At 35.0% G+C, this 12763-nt stretch overlaps 1 protein-coding gene across 3 annotated transcripts in view; it reads left to right on the top strand.

The window, feature by feature from the left end:
• ZNF326 (zinc finger protein 326) overlaps positions 1 to 9169 on the top strand; it is a 36813-nt gene extending 27644 nt beyond the window's left edge. For all 3 annotated transcript variants that reach the window (XM_041747749.1, XM_041747750.1, XM_041747751.1), the window contains 3 exons: positions 1387 to 1517; positions 3538 to 3633; positions 8263 to 9169. In XM_041747749.1, the coding sequence (XP_041603683.1) occupies positions 1387 to 1517; positions 3538 to 3633; positions 8263 to 8634 (599 nt within the window). In that variant the 3' untranslated portion in view covers positions 8635 to 9169. The remainder of the gene's footprint in view (positions 1 to 1386; positions 1518 to 3537; positions 3634 to 8262) is intronic.
• The last annotated feature ends 3594 nt before the right edge of the window (positions 9170 to 12763 follow it).

The raw sequence follows: 12763 nt of genomic DNA, 5'->3' as shown, positions 1-12763 counted from the left end.
TATCTTCTCTTTTGTATTCTTTCCTCATGATTCATCATGATTCATGTGCAGAGCTTAAATTAACACCTCTATGTTGATTACCTATACATTTATATCCTTAGCACAGATCTCTCCTGAACCCTAGTCTCAAACATCCAACTGCCTATTAACTTCTCTCTTTAACAGTCTTACAGAAACAGTGTATCAAAAAAATTTGTAGACTCTTTGAACATCCTCCATCCCATAGAGAAAACAAGACAAAAACTCAACAGACCTATCTTTTAGTAACCTTGGAGGATGGCCCCCACGATCAAAGCCAGAAGTATAAAGCTAGTCCTAAGTAATTTTACTTTACTACATCTATAGTATTGTATCTTATCAGTTGCGTCCTTTTTTTTTTTTTTAAGATTTATTTATTTATTTAGGATAGACAGAGAGATCGAGAGAGAGAGAGAGGCAGAGACATAGGAGGAGGGAGAAGCAGGCTCCATGCCGGGAGCCCGATGTGGGACTCGATCCCGGGACTCCAGGATCGCGCCCTGGGCCAAAGGCAGGCGCTAAACCTCTGAGCCACCCAGGGATCCCCAGTTGCGTCCTTTACATATCGTTTAAGTCTGTTCTTTACTTCTTTAAATATTGCATTCGTTCAAATCTATCTGTTCTCTTGGCAATTATATTATTTTCTTAACTAGTTTCCTCACTCCCAGTCTTTCTTACCTCTAATTCTACTGCATGATTATATTACTTCAAGGGAAAAAAAAGGAATTTTAGCTGGTTCCCCATCCTCTGTAGGATAAATTTCAAATTCCTATGCTTGGTATGCAAAGATCTCCATGGTGTAGGCCCTGCTCTTTTTCTCTTTTGTCTCTTCTTTATTCTCAGTGCCCCAGCCATACTGAATTAAATGCCCATAAAATGCCATTTTCTCTCATACCTTTCCCTTGCATATATTTATACCTTCACCAGTAATAAATATTGATCACCAGTGATATTTTGTTTCTTGTGAATCCAATTTCGACATCTTTTTCCCTATCCTTGTCCACCCACATTTATTATCATGGAAATTCTTTTTTTTACTACAAAATCACCATTTATCTTCTTTTATATTATGTATTTGGGAGATGGACTTCTAGGCCTCAAAACATGATTGGATAATATGATTAGAAAATATAATTATACTTTTTAATTTTATTTCTTATCCATATTTTTAAACTATATATATTTATATGCCGATTTATGAGATGTGGTAGAAAAACTCAACATAACCTACATACTTTGATCCTTTTTTTTAGATGAAGGGGGTTATAAATAACCATGGAAACAAAATAATAACAACTTGTTTTGTCAGAAATAAGAATATGTGTAAATCATTACTTTTCTTATTAATAACTGGCTTTTTTTGGTTAGGTGTTACTGCAGATGATCACATGATGAAAGTAGAGACTGTTCACTGCAGTGCATGCAGTGTGTATATCCCTGCTTTACATGGTTCAGTGCAGCAGCACTTAAAATCTCCTGATCATATCAAAGGAAAGCAGGTAAGTTTTGATCTATTTTAATGAAGTCATTGAATTATTCATCAATCTTTTATTGTCTTTTAAAGGCCATTGTTTCATAGCTACTTGCTTGCATACAGCTTTCTTAATCTCATGTGTAAAAAACTGTAAAGATACCTAGAGAGGCAGTATAGCATAGTAGTTAAGCATGGTGGTTAAGATTGGGCTCTGAAGCAAGGATTTGTGGGTTTGAATTCTGGTTCACTATATAACATGTGGTAAGCAAATGAATTAACCTTTCTTTGTCTAAGTTTCATTATCTGTAAAATGGGGGTGGATAATCATTTTACTCTTACGTGACTGTTTAAAGATTAAGTTAAAGTATGAAAAACACTTAAAATGGTTCCTGACTAGTATAAGCTTATATAATGTAAGGCTTCAGGAAATCATACTCCTTGGACTGACCCCCTTTTTTAAGTTGATACAAAACAGTTTTAAATTAGAAGAGGGAGGCCTCGAGGGAGGGAAGGAGAGAGAGAGGGAGACTGTGTGTATTATAGATTTAAAAAAAAAAAATATGTGGCCTCCATCCCCCTGATGGCTGGGAAAAATAAACTAGTATTATCAGTTACTATCAATCATTATGTTTCTGATTAGAACTTACTCAAAAATTCTTGGAAAAATGTTTTCTTTTGATTGGTATATTTCTGCTTTTATGTTGGTTGATTTTATAAAGTCCAATTTCAAACAAGCTAGTTTATATTGTTGGAAACTAGCTTGTTTGAGAAGCAAATTTAAAAATTCAAATATCAAAGACTTAAGTTTTATGTTTAAGATTTATTTATTTATTCATTTATTTTAGAGAGAGCATGTGTGAGTGAGCAGGGGGAGGGGCTGAGGGAGCGAAAAAATCCTGAAGCAGACTCTCAGTTGAGTGTGGAGCCCCACTTGGGGCTCAGTCCCAGGACCCTGAAAACATAACGTGAGCCAAAATCAAGAGTCGGCCACCTAACTGACTGAGCCACTTAGGCTCCTCTAAAGACTTAAGTTTTAAATAGAGCATACCTGAGTCTTAAATTTATGTTTTGTATGAATGTGGCCCTCATTTAACTCAGACATTGTTAGCCACATTAAGCACATATCTCCTTTAAAAAATGTTTGTCCTGGGACCCCTGGGTGGCTCAGTGGTCGAGCATCTGCCTTTGGCTCAGTGGGTGATCCCAGTGTTCCAGGATCAAGTCCCACGTTGGGCTCCCTGCATGGAGCCTGCTTTTCCCTCTGCCTGTGTCTCTGCCTCTCTCTGTGTGTCTCTCTTGAATAAATAAATAAAATCTTTAAAAAAAAATTAAGTAAAAACGTAAAAAAAGATAAAAATAAAAAAATATCCTTTCTCTTCTCTTTTGATATTCTCTTGACACCTTTTTGGTAACTAGACATTCCATATTATTACCATTCCTCCTTTGTATAATATAGTCTTATGCTAAATACAGTCCAAAGGAGGACTAATTACTCCAGTAACATGAAAAATTATTCTTTCTTTTTAAAAAATATTTTATTTACTTATTTGATAGAGCAAGAGAGCACAAGTGGCATGAGGGGCAGAGGGCGAAGCAGACTCCTCACCAAACAGAGAGCCTGATGCGAGGCTTGATCCTGGGGCTCCTGAAACCACGACCTGAGCCAAAGGCAGACACTTAACTGACTAAGCCACCCAGATACCCCCATTCTTTCTTTTTTGATAGCATGAAAATTAGTAATTGGAATAGTTAGGGCAGGGGGAAGTACATGTAGAGTAGGAAGGAGAGAAAGCACTGTCTAGTAGGTTTAGACATTTATTTGGTGACTGTTTTTTAATGAGTCTGATTGGCTTATTGAATCTTTATTCTTTGAATCCATGGATGATTTGATTTAGATTGTGGTCACAGTAGCCATTGTTGCTTTATAGCTTAATTTGCCAGAAAGTAAATCATTTAAGTCTAATAGTTTGAACATACAATATTAATTATAGAAATGTTTTCATGGAATAGTTTTCAAGTACCTCAGTGTATTCTATTTTTCATAGGCTTACAAGGAGCAAATAAAAAGAGAGAGTGTCTTGACTGCTACGAGCATTTTAAATAATCCAATAGTGAAGGCGCGATACGAACGTTTTGTTAAGGTAAGATATTAGGGCAAACCTTTTTAGGTTATACCCTTGTATCTTTATAATTAAATGGTGACATAGTAACTATGATGTGTAGATATAGTGCAATATTAAGAAGAATTTTACCTAATATCTTGCATGTAGATAAAATATCTTTTTTCCTAATTGTTGGGTGAGGAAACAATAGGCCATTCCTCCCTTATCTCTCTCTCAGCTGTGGATCATTTGAGAGATATGCAGGAGTCTGATAGAAGTTCAAAATGTCAGCTTTATTCTTCATTTTTAAATAAAGGGCGACTTAGGGGATATGTCTTATGTGTGTAGTTACTTACTGTGGACTTTCTGTATTAAACTTCTAAGTTAGATAAACTTAACCTCTCCCCAGCCTCTCTTTCTGGTTCAGGTAGACAGCAGTAGGCTTCCTCTAGTTTACCACATGGCCTACAGTAGACTAGAATGTACCTTTTCTGTTGCTAGGAAGACCCAAAAGAGGGGACCCAGAAAGGCTAAGTTGTACATGCCCAGTTTCTTCTTCTAAGCATACTAATTGGATAAGTTATTCTTCTTCCTTGGATAGAAGTTGGAGGGGAAGCAGGAGGTCAGATATGCTGCTTCAGAAAAAGCTCCCTCATAGAATCAGGAGGCCAGCAGGTTTGCCCCAAATGTTAGTTAATGAAGATGTGAACAATTGGGTACACCTGGTACACTGCTTGTTAGAATTTTTAACTATATGTTATTGTGGTATTCCTTCTTCATATAAAATTCTTTACATATTGTATATACTTTACAAATAAGAACTTGTATGTCAAGTTTCTGAATAATACTATTTTAGAGGTTAGCTTTTGAGTCTTTGTAAGATAATAACCTCATTTAAAATCATCCTACAGTGAAGAGAGCCATTATGTTGAAAATTTGTAAATGTGATATATATATTTGTAACTAAATCTTGATTTTATGGATTAGCGAAGTTTTGTTCATTTTGAATATTGTAGTGATTAACAGGTGCTCTGTGAAAAAGCCTGATACATATATTTAATGACCATTAACATACAAGTCAATCAAGTGACTTAGAAGCTAAATAAATCTCAGTTCTTTCAGCTTATCCCTGAGGGGTCCTATTTTCTAATATGTCATATTTGTCATTTTAACTACATTATTGATACCGTTTTTAAAAGGTGAATGCAAAAATTATAACAGAGTAATGCAATTAAAAAAAAATAGTGACTACAGACCTAACTGAAATTCAGTTTTTTGGGGAGATATGGCATCAAAAAGGTAAGAGCGTCATTGTTAAATAAGAAAAAAATTTGATTTTTATCCTTGCTATATATCACAAACTTTTGAGAAGTTAATGATGGTTTCTTTTGATGTATGAAAGTAATATTTAATGAGATAAGAATACAAATGGGACTTCTCAAGCTACACCTGAGTCATTTCATAGAGTGTCCTGCTTATGGGAATATTGTTGAGAAAGTACCTGAACTGAGAACTCTTCTAGAATTTTTCCCTATGAATGTGATCCACGGACCAGCAATATTGGCCATCTCCTGGGGGTTCATTAGAAATGCAGTTTCATTTGAACAAGATCCCAATTGAATCATAAACATGTTAAAATTCAAGAAGCACTGGTGTCCCATTACTCACTGGTATCCCTTTGTTCACCTTTCCTCTCTGCTGTCTTCCCTGTTGTTATTCCACAGAACATCCTCTGCCCATGTTTAGCTCTGGTCCTCATTTAAAACTCTTTCACCATTAAGTTCTCTGTTTGACAAAATATCTTTTTAATCTTTGTCCTATGAAAATAACCAGTTTGTCACTTTCTCCCATTTCTCCAACCGTATCACCTGTTCTACCTTCACACCCTTGCCTGGATCTTCATGGTCAGACCTTATAACAAAGCAGTGCTGCTGTTCTAAAATTCCTCACTTACTTGTTCTACCACTTAGCAGTTCCCAGCACTATGCCTGTGTCTATGGTTGCCTTTATTAACGGTCTCGCTACAAATGTCATGGAATTGGACCAGTACTGTGTTTTCTAGATGGTCATTGCAGTTCACAGTAATTTTGCTTCTTACCAGTCAATATAATGGGCTTCCTTCAGTGATTGTTTCAAAGCTTTTCCACTCTAGATTTCATCCTTATCCCTTTACTTACTTCCCATGTTCTTACCACTTCTTTTGCTTTAGGGAGATTGAGAACATTAGATGTGAACTGTAAGTTTTCTCCTTTTTGTGTTAGATTTATGTACCTTAGTCTCACCTTTATTGTTATCTGTGAAGAAAGATAACCCCCTTTTTGCCCTTCACCTATGTTCTTGTTTCATCAATTTTCTTTCTCCTTGCTGGCATCTTACTTGTTCCCTGTTTATTTTATTCGTCTGCAACCGGCATGCTTATAATCATAAGGTCCCTAAACTAAAAACGACTTAACCTTTCATACTCTGCCCCTTCCCATCTTACCTTTCTCTTATCACTGTACTTTAAATAGGTAGTTTATCTTACATTGCGCTCTCTAATTTCTATATTATCCATTCTTTAACCTGGTAGTTGTCAGTTGGAGATGGGTAATTAGAATTCCCTGTGAAGCTGAAATCAAACAAAAAGCTGCCTAGGCACCCCCTTTAAGACCTTCTGAATTAAGAGTTTCCCAAACTTCTGATTAATATCTCGTGAAATGCTTCCTAAGTATACAGTTCAGCAGATGTCTCTCCTGGAAATTTTCATTCAGAAAGTCTGAAATTGATTCAGGAACTTGGGTTTTTAGCGAGAACTCTTAATTCTTGACTGAATTAGAGTCTCAGAGTGTGGACTCTGAGAATGGAATGTGGACTTGTGGTTTTTGGGAGCTTAGAACAATAATGAAGATTTACTCTTAGGCAGTCATTGCTGTCCGATTTCATGTACATCTACTTTTGCATCTGCTCTAAGGTAACTGGTAACTTAATTTTCAAATACTTTTTTTTAACATTTTGTTATTTACTATTTTAAACATACAAAAATAAAAGGGATAGTGTAATAAATCCCTCAAGTACCCTCATTCAACCTTAATAATTATCAACTCTAGTGACCTTTTTCAGTTTTTTTCTAGTATTACCTGTTTTATTTGGCACTGTTAATCTGTCACTTATTCTTGTAACTTTGTTTTGCTGGATAATATTTTACTATCCTGAGTTTCCTCCTGCACTTTTTTTCTCTCTCAAACTTTTGTCCCTGTGTATAAGCATTGACTTTTCAGTGGGTTTTATCATCAGCGCTTTTATTCTTACTTCCTTGGCCCTTTTATTCTGCTTATTTCCCTGGCTTCAGTATTCACTCTGTGCAAACAATTCACAAATTTAAATGTCTTACTTTGAACTCTCTTGAATTGTGAATTTAAAGCTGCCTCTTAGACATTTAGACATATTAAATTCTAATTATATAGAACATATATTTGCTTCTTCCACTTTCCCCATCTTAATTTACATATTTTGTTAATATGCCGCTACATCTTTTACACTTTCCTGAATTATTAGAGTAACTCCCTCACTAATATTTCTTCTCTTGCAACTTCAGTTCATCCTATATGCTTTCTACCTGATGGATCTTGAAGTAGAGTACCAGTCTTTTTTTTTTTTTAATTATTTTTAAAAAGATTTTATTTATTTATTAGAGAGAGAGAGAGACAGACAGAGAGGCAGAGAGACAGGTAGAGGGAGAGGCAGGCTCCATGCAGGGAGCCCGATGTAGGACTGGATCCCGGGTCTCCAGGATCACGCCCTGGGCTGAAGGGGGTGCTAAACTGCTGAGCCACCAGGCTGCCCTAGAATACCAGTCTTATACTTTACTGTTTAATAAACTTCATCGCCCCTTCATTTCTTACTGTATTAATATAGCCTTCTGATATGGCCTAGTTTATGAGACAATCCAGACACATAATTCAAGTATTTATAAAAATTAAAATAATTAAGTTGTATCTGTGAATGCTAGTAAATTACAGATTTTTTAAAAAGATTTTATTTATTTATTTGAGAGAGAGACCACAGGAGTAGGGGCAGAAGGAGAGGGATAGGCAGATTCCCTGCTGAGCAGGGAGCCCAGTGCAGGGCTCGATCCCAGGACCCTGAGATCATGACCTGAACTGAAGCCAGATGCTTAACCGACTGAGCCACTCAGGTGCCCATAGTGAATTAAATATTTATCTACTTACCATAAAGAAAAAGTAAGGTGTATCCAATAGGTACCTGATTTTCATTTGAGTGTTTTATAGAGATCCTGCCACAGTAGGTAGTAGATTGAATTGTGGCATAATTTAGTAGAACATAAATCTTTGCTTTATCTACTTTTTTCCTACTAAAACTCACAAATTTACTTTTGTCATATGATTTTAGAAATTCAGTTAGGAAAATGTGGCCTTTGATTGTTCCACTTTATGGAATGTATAGTAATGCTTTTAGTAATTTATATACCCATAGTGATATGAAAATACTGAATAAATATTTAGTGGATTTGTCATACGTTAAAATAAAAAGTTTCAAACTGTATTTTTAATGTCATAGCAAATAAGTTCACTGATAACAAAGATGAATGTCCTGATTATTTATTTATTTATTTATTTATTATTTTTTAATGTCCTGATTTTAAAAGCTGTTTTTCCTTATGCTTTTTAGGGTGAGAATCCTTTTGAAATTCAAGATCATTCTCAAGATCAACAAATAGAAGGAGATGAGGAAGAGGAAGAAAAAATTGATGAACCTATTGAAGAAGAGGAGGAGGAGGAGGAAGAGGAGGAGGAAGTAGGGGAAGTAGAGGAAGCAGAAGAAGTGGAGGAAGCAGAGGAAGTGGGAGAAGGAGGAGGAGAAGAAGGAGTGGGAGACACAGAGGAAGCAGGGGACATAGAGGGAGTGGGGGAAGGAGAGGCAGTGGGGGAAGGAGAGGCAGTGGGGGAAGGAGAGGCAGTGGGGGAAGGAGAGGCAGTGGGGGAAGGAGAAGCAAAGGAAGAGCCTGTTAACTTCCCTGTTGACCAACCTGAAGAAAATTAAATATACGGTGTTAGTCAGATTTAAAAGAAGCTTTAAATTTCTCTCCTAATATGGAAAAGGGTAAGAATTTTAATAGTTTAAAATATGAGAATTAACACCCATGTTGCATGCATTCCACACATTCAAATTTGTTTTATATAATTTCTAAATGTTTGCCATTTTGTTTAATAAAATGAAGGTAAGACTATTTTAGTTTAGTTTTTATAGCTACCAAACTTAGATTAGATAAATTGTTTGTATAATTTTTAAGCTTAATTTTTATTACTTTATTGGTGTTAAGGATAACAGATGTGTATTGTTAGTATATCTACTTAATCATTTGAACTTAAATGCTGCTGTTGGGAGTATATATTCAAGTGTGCATTAATGTTTTGAATACTTACCCTAGAAGAGATAAATTGGGCAAGTATTTTGTGCTCTGACTGTGTATTTTTTTATGGCATTGGACATTGAATAGTAATTTGCGTTAAGATACGCTTAAAGGCTTTTTGTGACCATGTTTCCCTTTGTAGCAATAAAACGATTTTTACAAAAACCTTCCCTGGATTAGCAATTTTAAATGAAACCATTAATCAATTAAATGAGTAAAATGAGGTTTTTGCCTTAATATAGGAGTTTAGCTCACATAAATGAGAAGAGTTGAATTTTAAAAAATTACTTCAATCATTTTTTAAAAGTACTACTAAAATATTTTTTAGCATATTTCAAGTTGAGGTCAGTCTACAACTGACTTGTTTATACTTGTTTTAATTCCTTTTCTTTGTGCCTGTGTCAGATCTTGAAATCTTCTTGAAAATACATTTGGATACAAATGATTTTTATAGTTGTGTTAGTTCTTTTGTCGTGTCTGTTTTTAGCTGAAGAACCAAGAAGCAAACTATCTCTTTTCTAAGAAAGAAATATTTCTCTCTTGAATATTTCTCTTTTTTTTTTTTTTTTAAACTTTTTGTAGGTTGTAGGCTTACATACACTGCAAAAGAAGATGAGATTGATAGATGGTCTATTTTCACATGACCATCTCTGTCACTGAAAAGTAGTGCTCTTGTTTCTTTGAATCTTTATTCGGGCTTCTTTTGAGAGGGGGACTTGCAGTGAAATAAGTTAGCTTCTCAAAATTTTGAGGTATTGAGTGGATGAATATATGGGAATATTATGTAATTTTAAAGCATTAAGTGCATGAACATATAGGCATTTGTAGAATTTCAGAGGTAATTTCTCTTCTTGCATACAAAGCATTTAAAACTGCATTTTTGGGGGCTAATATGGGTTCATTGTTGGGAGCTGGATTTGTTTATCTTTACGCTTTAAATCCTTTGTATCCACTTATAGGGATTTATAGCCAAGTAAGAGAAGGTTAGTTGAAGACTGGAGAAATTTGGATCCCAGCTAAGAGTCTGATATTTAAATAGGCTTCAGAAAGCCTTTGTGCTCAGGAGTTAAAATTTTAAGGATAGTAGGACTTGATCAGTGGTCTTGTTTCTCATTTATTTACTTTTTATTTAATTTCTCCTTTACTTAAAAATATTTGTGTAAGGGTAAGATAAAAGGAGAACAGATCCATTTGGATTATAATTAGTAGGTTCTTTCTGCAGTAGGGAGGGTGTTTTTTTTTTTTAAAGGGTGGCCCTAGTAATTTAAGATTTAAAATTTTCAGAAAGAATGCTGTATAAGAAGAATGTGTGTAACAACTTCCAAGAAATTTATTTATTTATTTATTTATTTATTTATTTATTTATTTATTTGATTTTTAAAAGTAATCTATACCCAGCATGGGGCTCAAATTCCAAAACCTCGAGATCAAGTCACATGCTTCACTGAATGAGCCAGCCAGGTGCCCTGTAAATGTTTTAGAATAAAAGATAAATAGCATCTAATTAGTAGGTTTTGTGGGAAACATGTAAAAACTTTTGTTCAGACTAGCTAACTTGCGAGGTATTATTATTAATAAAGTATATTTTGTTGTACTTACTTCAGAAATTCAAATTTATGTGTATCCTATTAGATAATTTATAGATAGTTTAATTTGCAGACAGATTAATTTTTGTGACCCTTAGAGTTTATATTTTCAGTACTATTGTGATAAGAGTTTATGATATCTTTAATAATCTTTCAATTTCTGTTATCCAAATATTACTTGTTTATTAAAGAGCTAAACAAGTAGTTATAATAATCAAAGAAATTTATTTATAACTCATACAGTTGTTTAAGCTGGATGCCTAGCAGCATCTGACCTATATGGTCTTCCCTTTTTATTATGTCCCACCTCCAGTCTATTGGAAAGCCTGTGTTTTCTATTTCTAAAATTTATCTGCCCCCTCTTCCACATCTGCTGCTACCAATCCCACTTCAAGTCCCCATCATCTCTTTCCTGGACTATCTAAATAGTTCATTAACTAATCTTGTTTCTAGTATTGCCCTGTTAGATTCAGTTTTCCACACAGAAGTATAATCTTCTAAAAATATAATTTGGATAATACTAATCTCCTGCTTTTTGTATCTGTACAATCCAAACTCCTTATCATGGTAATCAGGACTGGCTTAGTGTTCCTGCTTTATATCATACTGTTGTTCTCACCAGCCATGGCAGCCTTCTGTTTTTAAATGAAGCTCTTTTTTGTTTTATGGGGTTTTTATTTAGGATTTTATTTATTTTTTCATGAGAGACAAAGAGAGAGGTAGCAACATAGGCAGAGGGAGAAGCAGGCTTCCTGCGGGAGTCCAATGTGGGACATAATCCTGGGACTCCAGGATCACACCCTGAGCCGAAGGCAGACTCTCAACGACTGAGCCATCCAGGCCTCCCCGCAAGATCAGTTTTAAGAGGAGAATGGGTTTTGTTCCCTTTATTCACTCTTCAGAAGAGGTTTTCCTAAGGAAACAAAGGGCAGTAGTTCTTAAATTTTGGTAAAAGTAAGGATTTGGGGCCACCTGTATCCCAGATTTACTTGACCATATTTTTGGGGGATGTTTTATTTTATTTTATTTTATTTTCTTACTATATTGATTGATTAATTGATTGAGGGGTGATGTATTTTAATAGATACCCAAGTCATTCTGATGGTAGTGTTCAGTGATTGCATTTCAAGAACATTTCTAGTGTCCTCAGATTTCTAGTGCCTATAACTCATCTATCAAAACAGGAGTTTCTGCCCTTTAGTCAACAGGCACAGGTTTCGGGAATTCTCATAATATCTTACAAAAGCACTGGAATGATCTGTTACAAATTTTTAGAGGAGTCAGAAAATTGGACTTTGTTCTTGTTCTTTTTCTCCCATTAGAGTATGTAATTCTTAGAAGTTGAAGTTCTAGTAATAGAACTGTTTTCCCATACAACAAGCTCTCTGTTGTATCATTCTCTACTTGAAATTCTTCACTGGCTTTTTGTACATGTCAGTGAACATCCAGATTCTTTTAGTATGGCATCTCTAGTTCTGTATGTTTTGTTCCTTTCCTGCTTCTCCAACCTTGTGTCTCAGACTTAACATATTTATATTAATTGCCTGTGCCTGTAAACATTTGAATTTATGACCCTGGTTCAGGAGACAGAATGGTTCCTTAGAGTTGCCAAGATTTAACTATCTGTGTTACAAATTCTAGGTCTTATATTTTATATGACTATGCTATAGCATATTATAAAATACACTTATTTTGTATTTATAATTATTTAATTTTAATGAAATTTAAATATATTAATATTTTATAATACACTCATATTTTAGAATAGTACAGTATTATGTAGCATATCGAAAAAGCCATTAACGCTTTCTAAGAATGAGGTGAAAATAAAATATATGCAGCAATTTGTTTTTGTTTTTGTTTTTTTTTTTTTTAATTTATGATAGTCATACAGAGAGAGAGAGAGGCAGAGACACAGGCAGAGGGAGAAGCACGCTCCATGCACCAGGAGCCTGACGTGGGATTCGATCCCGGGTCTCCAGGATGGCGCCCTGGGCCAAAGGCAGGCGCCAAACCGCTGCGCCACCCAGGGATCCCCATATGCAGCAATTTGTATACCAAAAGTCATGGACATATAGAAAAAAGAACTACAAGGGCAAATGTCGATAATGCACCGCAAAATGTATTTGAGAATTCTGTTTTTATTGGTAAGGTTGTTTTTAACTAGACATAG

Source organism: Vulpes lagopus, chromosome 3 (genome assembly GCF_018345385.1).
Source record: "Vulpes lagopus strain Blue_001 chromosome 3, ASM1834538v1, whole genome shotgun sequence".
Taxonomy (NCBI): Eukaryota; Metazoa; Chordata; class Mammalia; order Carnivora; family Canidae; genus Vulpes; species Vulpes lagopus.
The sequence above is the reverse complement of the archived record's forward strand: the minus strand, read 5'-3'. Positions and strand labels throughout refer to the sequence as shown.